The sequence below is a fragment of the Eptesicus fuscus genome, chromosome 3 (assembly GCF_027574615.1).
Source record: "Eptesicus fuscus isolate TK198812 chromosome 3, DD_ASM_mEF_20220401, whole genome shotgun sequence".
In the NCBI taxonomy this organism is placed as follows: Eukaryota; Metazoa; Chordata; class Mammalia; order Chiroptera; family Vespertilionidae; genus Eptesicus; species Eptesicus fuscus.
In genome coordinates this window covers 54,727,838-54,740,865 of record NC_072475.1, presented here as the reverse complement: position 1 = coordinate 54,740,865, position 13,028 = coordinate 54,727,838, and the positions used below count along the sequence as shown (strand labels likewise).

At 40.0% G+C, this 13,028-nt stretch overlaps 1 protein-coding gene across 1 annotated transcript in view; it reads right to left on the bottom strand.

Annotated features, from left to right (window-relative positions):
* LMLN (leishmanolysin like peptidase) overlaps positions 1 to 8,506 on the bottom strand; it is a 59,927-nt gene extending 51,421 nt beyond the window's left edge. Inside the window, exons 1-2 of the mRNA XM_008155497.3 lie at positions 8,288 to 8,506; positions 1,117 to 1,214 (exon numbers count right to left, since the gene is read on the bottom strand). Coding sequence (XP_008153719.2) covers positions 1,117 to 1,214; positions 8,288 to 8,506 — 317 coding nt within the window. The remainder of the gene's footprint in view (positions 1 to 1,116; positions 1,215 to 8,287) is intronic.
* Between the last annotated feature and the right edge of the window lie 4,522 nt (positions 8,507 to 13,028).

The window sequence follows — 13,028 nt, the reverse complement described above, 5'->3', positions numbered from 1 at the left end:
GTCATAGAGACCTGTCATTCTGTCGTTCAGTCGATTTGCATATTAGCCTTTTATTATATAGGACTATAGATTGTCCTGGACAGTGTGGCTGTTGGTTGGGCATCATCCCCTGTACTAAAAGGTTGCTGGTTCAATTCCCAGTCAGGACACATACACGAGTTGTGGGCTCAATCCCTGGTGGGGGGCATGCAGGAGGCAGCCCATTAATGTTCTCTCTCATCCCCTTCTCCTTTCCTTTCTAAAAATCAATAAAAAATCTTTTTTAAAAAACCTAATATAGATTCATAATTTACATGTTTCTGGACTACTTACACTAAATAAAAAATTTAGACTATACCACCTCTCTGGTGAACAATTTTGTAAATGTTCTTATTATTGTGTATATATATAAGCACTTCTTATTTTTCTTCCAAGTACTTACTGAGGAGGTGCCTTCTGGGTCTGTTATTGACCACATCCAAAGAGATCCACATTTGTTCTGTTCAAATTATGCATAACATATAGATTTTTTAAAAATAGGTTTTTATTGATTTTTAGAGAGAGAGAGTTAGAAACACAGATGAGAGAGAAACATCATTGATTGGCTGCTTCCTGCACACCCCCTAGTGGGGATCGAGCCCTCAACCCGGGCATGTGCCCTGACTGGGAATAGAGCCCATAACCTCTTGGTGCATGGGTTGATGCTCAACCACTGAACCACACCAGCTGAACATGATGTACAGATTTTGATCATATCCCATGGCTATCATCTTTCCAAATTAAAAAGCATTTTTAGATTAATTCCATCTTGAAGATGCATTGGCTCTGAGTTCAATCTATGGAACTTCAGATAACAGATAAAAATATCTTTAAAAGTTTGATTCTTACCCTAGCTGGTTTGACTCAGTGGATAGTGTTGGCCTGTGGACTGAAGGGTCCCTGGTTTGATTCCTATCAAGGGCATATGCCTGGGTTGTGGGCTTGATCCCTAGTAGGGGGTGTGCAGGAGGCAGCCGATCAATGATTCTCATCATTGATGTTTCTATCTCTCTCTCTCCCCCTCTGAAATCAATTAAAAAAATTTTTTTTAAGTTTTAATTCTTAATAAAAAAGATCACAAAATAATGATGTACTTACTCTTCAATACTTTTATCATAGACAGTCTTGATTCTTAAATGTTCATCAACATCTCTCTTTACAACATGATTTGCTTTAAGATGGACCTTATTTATGACCTGAAAAAAAGGAATAGATTTAAAGTTTTTTTAAAGATGTTGTACAGAGTAGTCGATTGAGGTCATAATGTAAAATTAATAAACTAAATTTCAAGTGTAATACCCAGAATAAAAATAAAGAATGAATAAATAGAGAGATATTTCATATTTATGGATAGACTCAACTTGATGTATAGATTCAAGGTAATCAAAATCTCAGCAGGTTATATTGTGGATATAAATCAACTGATTCTAAAATTTACATAAATAGTTAAAAGACCCAGTATAGCCAACACAATATTGGAGAAGAACAAAGGTAGAGGACTGACACAACCTAACTTCAAGACTTACTATAAAGCTACAGTAATTAAGACAGTGTGGTGCTGGCAAAAGCAGAGACAGACCAATAGAACAGAAGAGAGAGACCAGAAATAGAACCACATAAATACAATCAACTGAGCTTTGACAAAGAGAAAAAAAGGCAACACAATGAAGCAGATAATCTTTTCAACAAATGGTTTTAGAACAACTGGATATCCATACGGAAAAAAATGAATCTAGACACACACCTCACATTCTTCATAAAATTAACTCAAAATAGACTGTAGACCTAAATATAAAATGCAAAACAATAAAACTCTTAAAAGATACAATAGGAGTGAACCTAGATGACCTTGGGTATGGCAATGACTTTCTAGATATAGCACTAATGGCATGGTCCATGAATGAAATAATTGATAAATTCAACTTTATTAAAATTAAAAAACTCTGCTCAGTGAAAGATAACATCAAGAGAATAAAAAGTTAAGCCACAATAGGAGAAAATATTTGCAAAAGACACATCTGAAAAGGGACTATTATTCAAAATATAGAAAGAACTCTTAAAACGAAACAATTATGAAAACAAACAATCTAAGGAGGGGGAAGGAGGGTAGAAGAGGGTATAAGGAGGATAAATGGTGATGGAAGGAGACTTGACTTGGGGTGGCAAACACATAACACAATATACAGATTATGTATTATAGAATTGTACATCTAAAACCTACATAATTTTTTAAAATACATTCTTATTGATTCCAGAGAGGAAGAGAGAGATAGAAAAATCAATAATGAGAGAAAATCATTGATTAGCTGCCTCCTGCACATCCCCAACTGGGGACCTAGCATACAACCCAGGCATGTGCCCTGACTGGAATCAAACTGTGACTTCCCTGGTTCATAAGTCGATGCTTAACCACTGAGCCAAGCTGGCCAGGCTGAAACCTATATAATTTTTTTAACCAATGTCACCCTGATAAATTCAATAAAAATGTTAAAAAAGAAAAAGAAAACAAACAACCCAATGTTTTAAATGGCCAAAAACTGTCCTGGCTGGTGTGGCCCAGTTGGTTGCCAGTTGGATTCCTAATCAGGGCACATGCCTGGGCCCGGGTTGCAGGCTCCATCCCCTGTAGGGGGAGTGCTGGAGTCATCTAATTGATGTTTCACTCTTTCACACTGATGTTTTTCTCTCTCTAAAAATTAATTTTAAAAATCTAAAGAAAAAAAAGGCCAAAAACTTTAATAGTCATTTCACTGAAGAAAATATACAGATGGTGCCCTGGCCAAGTAGCTCAGTCAGTTGGAGCATTTTACTGATGCTCGAAGATTGTAGGTTCGACCCCTGGTCAGGGCACATACAAGAATCAACCAATGAATGCATAAGTGGAAAAACAAAAATCGATGTTTCTCTTTGTTTCTCTCTCTCTTGCCCAGCCTAATATTCTTAATAGTGGAAGACTAAATGCTTTCCCCTCAAGATCAAGTATGTCTATTTTCACTATTCTTATTCAACATCATATTAGATGTACTATACTATCTACAATAATCTACAATAATAAAAGCATAATATGCTAATTAGACCAGACAGCCAAACAGCCTTCCAGACGAAGCCAGGGGTGCGAGGGCTGAGCCCTCTGCACGAATTTCGGGCATCAGGCCTCTAGTTATACATAATAGTCATTATAGGACAAAATCAACATTAAATATTTATAACTAGAGGCCCAGTGCATGAAATTCGTGTACGGGGGTGTGTGTCCCTCAGCCCAGCCTGCACCCTCTCCAATCCGGGACCCCTTGAGGGATGTCCTACTGCAGGTTTAGGCCCGATCCCTGCAGTTGGACATCCCTCTTGCAATCTGGGACCACTTGCTCCTAACCGCTCACCTGCTTGCTTGCCTGCCTGATCACCCCTCACTGCCTCTGCCTGCCTGCCTGATCACCCCTCACTGCTCTCACCTGCTGGCCTGACCACCCCTAACCGCTCGCCTACCTGCCTACCTGCCTGCCTACCTGCCTGATCACCCCTAACTGCCTCTGCCTCGGCCCCGTCACTGTGGCTTTGTCCGGAAGGATGTCTGGAAGACGTCCAGTCTATCTGGTATAATTAGCATATTACCCTTTTATTAGTATAGAGTATTGACTATATTCCCTGTCTACAAAATAGTTACATCCCTGTGACTATTTTTGTAAGTTCTTACTTTCATTACTCAAAAGGATAATTATGAACAACTTTATGTCAATAAATTTAAATTCAGATGAAATAGAATCCTTGAAAAAAACAAGTTAACCAGAAGGACAAGATCAAATAGAAAACATGAATAGATTTGTAACAGAGAAATTGGATTTATCTAACCCTCTCTAGCTCAACCAGTGTGGCTCAGTGGTTGAGCTTCGACCTATTGAACCAGGAGGTCGCAGTTTGATTCCAGGTCAGGGCACATGCTCAGACTGCATGCTCGATACCAGCGGCGGGTGTGCAGGAGGCAGCCAATCAATCATTCTCTCTCATCACTGATGTTTCTATCTCTCTCCCTCTCCCTTCCTCTCTGAAATCAATAACAATATATTTAAAAAAAATAAATCTCTCTACATAGTAGTTGCTTGAAAATAGGGATTGACTATAAATGGGCACAAAGGCCCTAACCAGTTTGGCTTGGTGGATAGAGTGTCGGCCTGCGGATTCAAAGGTCCCGGGTTCGATTCTGGTCAAGGGCGTGTACCTTGGTTGCGGGCACATCCCCAGTAGGGGGTGTGCAGGAGGCAGCTGATTGATGTTTCTCTCTCATCAATGTTTCTAACTCTCTATCCCTCTCCCTTTCTCTCTGTAAAAAATCAATAAAATACATTAAAAAAAAAAAATGGGCACAAGGGATCTTTGTGGAGTGGTGGAAATGTTCTAAAATTGGATTGTAGTGATGGTTGCATAACTATGTAAACTTATTAAAAATAAATGAATTGGACAATTAAGAGGGGAAATTTTATGGTACAGTATATAAATTATAGCCCAATAAAGCTACTGGAAAAACTCTCTACAAGAAAACTTCAAGCCCATGTGGTTTCAGTTATAAATTATACCAAACACTTAAGAAATAAATTATTTCAATTTTATACAAACTTTAGAAAATATAAGAGAGTTGTGATGTTAGTTTATAATCGTTATTAGCCAAGTTTTTGTTAGCTTTTGATATCAGAATTATATAATTTATATAAATTATATATTTTTTATATATAATAATATATAATTATATATAAATTATATAATTCTGATATCAAAAGCTAACAAAAACTTGGCTAATAACGATTATAAACTAACATCACTCATAAACATAGATACAAAAGTCCTTAACAATTTATTAGCAAATTGAATTTTGAGGTATATAAAAAGGATAATACATCATGACCAAGAAGTAAGGTCTATCCCAAAAATACAAGGTTGATTTACTACTGGTTAATTCAATATAATCTACCATATAATAGGATATATACTGTATCACTCCATTTATACAATCTAAGTCTACAACAAGCAAAATGAACCTATTAAAAAATCTAAATCTATTATAAAATAAAAATCAGAACAATAATTGCCTGGTATGGACAGGAGACTGCTGGCACAGGAGAGGAGGGAACTTTCTGAAGATATGGAAATGTTCTACATTGTAATTGGGTTGTGAGTTTTACATAATGTACATGACTGCATTTGTTGCATTTCAATATATGTAAATTTTACCCCCCAAAACTTCAAAAAGTGAAAGGATGGGGAATGGCTAGAAGTACATGAAACAAGAATGACTGAATATTGGTAAGTTTGAAGTTGGGTAATGAATGGGTCCATGGGAGTTCAATATACTATTCTTTTATGTTGTTGTTGTTTTATTTTAATTTATATAATAAAAAGTAAAAACAAAACAAAACACAGAAGTTTTGAGAACAAGTTAAATGAGTCAAAATGTTTTATGGTTCCCCACCACCACCAAGAAAAGTTACGGTAATTTCCTGTAGCATTTAACTAGTTTGAGTACAATGAATGGTTCTTCCCTATACTTTGTGTTAAAGCAAAGAAAATAGTTACTAAGGGCTTGCTATTACATACCCTATCAAGAACTAGGAAAACTTACTAGGGATGAGAACTCTCAAGAACTTAATAGCTGAAGCACTATCACTATCAAGTTTTTTTCAGCTGAGAGGCATAAACAGTAACAGGGGTGAGGATGGTGGAAATTTCAGAAAGAGTTTTCAGCTCTTATGATAAAGAAAAACTTTAACAATGTTGATCTCCAAAAAACATAAGGGCTGCCTCTGGAGATAATGCTCCTATTCATGGAGATGTTAAAATATACGTTGGAGATTTATACATTGGCAACAACCACTAGAAGAAAACAGATTTTATGAAGTTTCCTTCTAGCAGAGGTTTTATAGATCTTTACACTACTTCCTCTTATTATTTGTTTTTTTACTTCCTCTTATTTTAAGCTACATTAAAAGGGAGAAGCACAGGGCTTTGTGGAAATTTTTTAAAAAGAGGGGTGGGAGCCGAAACCGGTTTGGCTCAGTGGATAGAGCGTCGGCCTGCGGACTCAAGGGTCCCAGGTTCGATTCCGGTCAAGGGTATGTACCTTGGTTTCGGGCACATCCCCAGTGGGGGGTGTGCAAGAGGCAGCTGATCGATGTTTCTAGAGGTGGTGGGGAACCATAAAACATTTTGACTCTATCCTTCTCTCTTACTCTCTGTAAAAAATCAATAAAATATATATTAAAAAAAAAAAAAAAGAGGGGTGGGAGAACAGGGGGATATGTTAAGGGTACAAACTTACAACCAGTAGATAAATAAGTCCTATAGACCTAATGCACAGCATAGTGATTATGGACAACACTAATCCTGTATAATAAAAGCCTAATACGCAAATTGTCCCCTTGGGAGTTCGACCGGGAGACCGATCGCTCACTATGACATGTGCTGACCACCAGGAGGCAGCACAGAATGAAGGCCCCAGCCGGCAGCCGGAAGGAAGGCTCCCGATAGGCCCTGATTGCCAGCCAGGCTTAGGGACCTACTGGTGCACCAGGCCTCTAGTGTATTATAAACTTAAAAGTTACTAAGATACTAAAAAAATAAAACAATTCAGCCAAAATGCAGTGTCATGATAAAAACTATACCACTACAAACCACACACTTAATATTTTGACACATATGGTTGAACATTATGCATAGAAATTTTTGGAAGTTACCACATGAAATGAGTGGTCTTAGATTACTGGGCTGAACTGAATATTTCTAGGTTAATACTGATAAAGCAGTAAGACAAACTGTAAAACCAATCACAAAATGCAGCCCTGTCCCGGTCCTGTGTCTCTTTTCTTCAAAGAAGAGTAATTGTTGTGGGCCCTCCCTCTGAGCTAAGTACTGTGGAAGAATCACAGTGATTTGAGGTTTCTTGGTGAGCAGGGTGCAAGGATGATTTCTTTACCAGGTTCTTGTCCAGAGAGATTCGAAGAATGAAGCCATGGACAAAAGGTGGTAGATGAGAAGTACAGAAACTTTACTGCAAGTAGATACTACCTTTTTTTTTTTTTTTTTGATACTACCTCTTAAATTTCTAATTTTAAGACTCTGTCTCTCTTTGTCTTGAGGTAGTAAATATTCTAGAGACCATCCTTTCCCGTATTGTGCCTTTCCCACCGTGGGACTTCAGCCTTGTCATCAGTTCCCAGGGCTCCTAAATCACCTCTCCTATTTGGTCATCTTATCTGTTCAGGTTGGAGTTGCTTTTGATCTCCCTGATGGCGTTCCCAGCTGCTCAGATCAGGGCTGCTTTAGATCTAACTTATGGTTGCTTTAATTGCTCAGGCCATAGATACCTGTCCTTGGTTTATGGCTGTTTTAATTGCTCAGGCCAGAAATGCCTCTATCCTCCCTGAAGCCCCCCCACCCCCCACTTCCTGTCTGCCTAATTAAGCTAGCTAGCTAACGCTTAACTTTATCCCAAGGAACCTTACAATTTAACTACAAAGGCAAGACATGCATCACATAGCAGTACTTGATCAATAAGTAAAAATAAGCCAGCATCACATAGCAGTACTTGATCAAGTTACAGAAGAGACTCCAGATAAGACGTCCAGAGAAATGGAAAGAGCATTCTGCTGGGGTTGGTTTCAGCAGGCTGCCTTGAGATAAGAGAACTTAAACGGAGACTGAAAGAATTGAGAGGAAGAAACAGGGAGTGTGACGGAGGTAGGTACTTCCAGGGCAGGAGAACAGGGTAAAGTAAGCAATGTGATGAGGTAACTTGAAAATAAACCTGGATTTTGTCTCCACAGAACCCCCAATATCCCTCCGATTCCCCAATTAATTCCTTCCCAAACTTTTAGTTCAGTGTTTCTCGAAATGTGGTCAATGGATAAGCAGTACTATCAACTATCTGGGAACTGGAGCTGCAAATACTGGGGACCCATCCCGGACTTAAAGGGTCAGAAAGTGGGGGGTTGGGCAGCAATCTGTTTTAACAAGCCCTTCAGGGGATCTGATCCATGCTCAAATTTGGAAGCCATCACTCCAGGACTACCTTACACGCACAGCTCTCCGCACAAGAACGCGATGATGCTCCGAGTGCCTCAGTCAGCCACTTTGCTGGGTACAGGGAGCTGACACCAAGGCCCAGCCCTCTCGGAGCTGGCTTCCTCCTCCCGTACACCCGGTTCCAGTCACTCCTCTCTCTGCCACTGCCCCCCGTATGACTCCCCCTCACAGGGCCCGCTCCGCTCCTCCGCCACCCTACCTCAGCGTCAGAGGGGACGTGGTGCCGGCAGGGAAAGGAACGGCTCAAGGAGACAGGAATAGACGTAGCACTTGCCCGGAGCCCGCCCAACAGGAGTAAAATGCCTCGGACCCATAAAGAACCGCTCCAGAGCCACCGACTTGGGCCCGGGCTTGAACCCCAGGACCCTGTCCCTCTACCCGGTTCGGGCGCCATCTTTGGGCTGAGCGTCGTTTCCATGGAGTACTTGACGCTTCCACGCCGGCGCCAGCCCCGCCCCTCACCGCTCAGGGTAGGTGGAGGGCCAGCTGGCGGGAAGCCGCTTTTCCATTGGCTCGCGGCACCCGGAAGTTCACCACGAACGCAAGATGTGCCTCATTGCGGGAAGCCAACCAGTAAATGCCGCTTAGCTCACGTGAGTTGAACTGTGCTAGTAGTGACGTCGATGGTAATGATGGTGTATGGGTCTCTACTGAGGCAGTTTGTCTTTAATTCAGTTAGCCACGATAAAGATACACACAAACTAGATGCCAAGTGGCTTAGACAAAGAGCTGCATAGTTCTTTATGGTGTAGCCCTCTACAAAAGGTGAATGGAATATAATTTTTAATGTATTTTTATTTATTGATTTTTTACAGAGAGGGAGATAGAGACATTTATCAGCTGCCTCCTGCACACCCCCTACTGGGATGTGCCCGAAACCAAGGTACATGCCCTTGACCGGAATCGAACCTGGGACCCTTCAGTCCACAGGCCGATGCTCTATCCACTGAGCCAAACTGGTTAGGGCTTAATGTATTTTTATTGACTTCAGAGAGGAAGATAGAAACATCCATGATGAGAATCATTGATCTGCTGCCTTCTGCACATCCCCCCAACAGGGATGGAGCCAGCAACCTGGCCATGTGCCCGGAAGGTAATCAACCACTTGAGCCACGATGACCGGGTGGCCCATTTCTTCTTAAAGTCATTTTCTATAAAGTCAACCATGTGTCTGTCCTTTACTATTCAACCCTATCCCTTAACTTATTTAAAACCCAAGAATTGGCCCAGCCTGCCTGGCTCAGTGGTTGAGGAACGACCTATTTGAACCAGGTCACCAGAAGGTCACGGTTTGATTCTGGGTCAGAGCACATGCTCCGGTTGCGGGGCTCCATCCCAGTAGCCGGCACGCGGAAGGCAGCAGGCCAATGATTCTCTCATTTGTTTCTCTCTCTGAAATCAATAAAAATATATTTTTTAAAATAAAACACAAGAATTGCAACTATATTAACTCAGTAAGAGATTGGGTGAATCCTTGCCATTAAGGAAACTACCTTCAAAATTGAACAGTGAGGAACTACAAAAAAATTTGAAAATCGGGATAAACCTATAGCGCATGAAACAAAGAAAATTAGGTATTAGAAGCACTTAGCTGGAACATTCAATGAGAAGTGGATATTGTAAATTACTATAGTTGGAAGTGTAGGGGATACAAAATCCCTAAGAATTTATATTTCATTGGTGAAGATCATGTACTCAAATAATAAGGGGTAAGGCATTTTACAAATAGAGTCATCAGATAATATGTCAACCCTGGTGGGGTAGTTCAGTTGGTTAGAGCATCGTGTCATGGTGGGAAGGCTGTTTCAGTGGTCTAGTGGAAAAGCTGTTAAGTCATTCAAGCTCATTTCTGTCAAACGGAGTCACGCAATGGTAACTTTGGCTTGAGGACTACTTTTGCACAGACCGAACCTCATATGGGAACAGAAAAGCGCAGACACCCTCATTTCAAAATGATGCATTATATCACTCAAAAAGAGGATGAATGTGCATGCAAGGCTACTTTGCAACTATATTTACTTAAGTCATCCCAAGGATTGTCAGCTTTCTCTTCCCTGCTTTGCTCAAATGCCTATCAGTTCTTGTGTATTCACCCCATTGCTCTACCATCATCTATCCCACTCAGAATACCACATTCACCTGACTCCTACAATGGTGACAGAGAGAAACATACAATTTGTTGTTCCTTTTATTTATGCATCCACTGGCTCATTCTTATGTGTGCCCCAACTAGGGATTGAACCCACAACCTTGGCATGTTGAGACAAAGCACTAACTGAGCTACCAGGGCCACACTATTTCTTTTCCTTTCCTCTCCAAGACTAAGCCAGACCTGAAATATCCGTCTTCCTGAACATATTCACAGCTAAGTAACCCGTCTCCTCAAACTCAACTCCCCGACCTCTGAAAAACTAACAAAAAACAACCCACATCTGGTCCCCCAACTTTGTAAATGCATTACCCACCCAGCAAACAAAGGTGGAAACATGTTGCCCCTCAGTATTTCTCTCTACTTGGTTCTTAATTTGTTAGTTTATGAAGTCTGCTCTATTTCAGTGCTCAAAAAACTCAGTTAAGACTGTAATCCCTACCTGGGTTTCCTTCAGTTTATGCTGGGTCCCTACTGAGTTCTAAAGTATAAATCTGGTCAACGCTGTCAATCAAGTGCTTTAATGACACTATTACTAGTACATATAAGAATAGTAGGCCTAAAATCCCTAGTAGTTAAGAAAGATCTTGTACAACCTGGCATCTTAGTTTTTGATACTTTCCTATTCTCAATAGTTTTTAGTCACATTATATAACCTAGTTCAGTGGTCGGCAAACTGCAGCTCGCGAGCACCGTTTTGCCCCTCCGTTGACTAATGAGTTTGCCGACCACTGCCCTAGTTGAATAGTTCCTCACATGCCTTCTTCCCCATAAAACTTGTCATTTCCTTTTTCTCAAATGCTTCAAGCATTCCCTCTATCCCTGACCACCCCAATACTGATACAGTAAACCCTCAATTTTGCAGACCTTGACTTAATAGAATTCGGTTTTAACAAACAAAAATTCTGGCCTGTATTCGTGAAAATTAACACCGTTAACGTTAAAATGCTTTTAATCAAGATTTGTTTATAATTAACAGGTAATTTTTTTTATTTTTAACAAATTTTATCAAATAGGCCATATATTAGAAAAAAAACTAGTAATTTCACCAACATAAATATTATCTACAACTATAGGCTACATATTTAAATCCATGAGCCACTACTCAATGTTCAGGGAGTGACTAGCTCTTGACCCGATGTTCTAACATGCACTAAGCCACATCCCAGCCGTGTGTATTTGTTCATTTGCACTGACTGGTGAATTTACTAGACCTATTCAGTATAAATTTAAAATTACTGTAATATATAGAAAAGTTTCCTGTGAAAGTAAACTTCGCATACATAATTTCAACTACACAAATTTGTCTATGTAAGTAAAAACAGGTTAACTAGTCAATTTTTTAACATAAGCATCTGGAAAACCATTTACTATATGACTTTAGGCTTTAAAGGGATCCCCCTTGCCCAAATTAGTCCATTATATCGAGGTTCGTCAAATAAGACTGGTATTACAAATACAAGCCCATTTCTGTGAAACATGGCTTCTTCCAACAGCAAATTTGGCTTGAAGACCATTACTGAACTAAGCAAACCTTTCCCACATTGGGTGCTATTAGTACCCAATCCTAATCCTTTCCTAGAGCCTCTCCCTCAAAGGTCTTTCACACCACAATACATTTTTAGCATGCTAATTGTTTCCCAGCATTTATTTAGGGAACCCAAATACTAGTGAAAACTTTAATAAGAGGGGCTGTTTGGCAAACTCGGTTTATTTCCATGGGATGTCAAGATTTGTTAAAGGACTAGCTGCTACCGAATCAATTTACAACCAACATATTACAAACTGATTAACTAGGTTTAAACTTTTATTTCAACGTTTTGAGATTTAAAATAATCTGCAGCCCTGCTTAATTTCCTTATTATGCTAAAATCTCAATCCTGCACTTTTATATTAAAACAGAGCCAAATAAAGCTATATTCATGAGGCAACACCAACCCTGACCCCCCCCCCCCTCACACAGATAACGGAGGCATGTGGCATTATTTTGACATTTTCAACAAATTATTGCCACTTGTGATACACTTGAATGCTTTGTCCAGTCACAGTGCCAAGGATATCTCATCCCTGCCTATCCAGTATGCTGCCAATACCATCAATATAGTCTCCATTCAAATTTCTCCCAACTACCTTTTTTAAGTCACAAGTTTTCCACCCAATCTATATGGAACAGGGCATACTATTACAAGGTATTTGAAAAGATCTAGATAGTATGTTTCCGGACATTGAAATTGGGTCTCTAAAGAACTGTTGGTCCAGAAAGAAACTCACTACAGACTGATTCATTTGCCTGTCAGCATAACTATTATTGCTCATCTCACATTCAGTTCTTATAAGTATATCTCTAGGGACACATGATCTCGCTCATGTAGGGGAAATGATGAACAACATAGACTGATGAACAAGAACAGAACCAGAAACAAGGAGGCATCGATCGGACTATCGGGCCTCAGAGGGAGGAGAGGGGAGGTTGGGGGGAGGGGGGAGAGATCAACCAAAGGACTTGTGTGCATGCATATGAGCCTATCCAACGGTTAAGTTCAACAGGGGGTTGGGGCATCCGTGGGGAGGGGTGTGGGATGGGAATGGGGGGATGAGGACAAATATGTGACACCTTAATCAATAAAGAAATTAAAAAATAAAATAAAGTAAAATAAAAAAAAAGATAGTATGTTTCTTCACCGACTCTCAATCTGATCTGGGAGGCGTTTCCCAGAATATTTAGTAAAATGCAGTACCAAAGTTGAAATAAACTGTTACATGGTGCTTACCTTACTGGCTAAAATTGGCT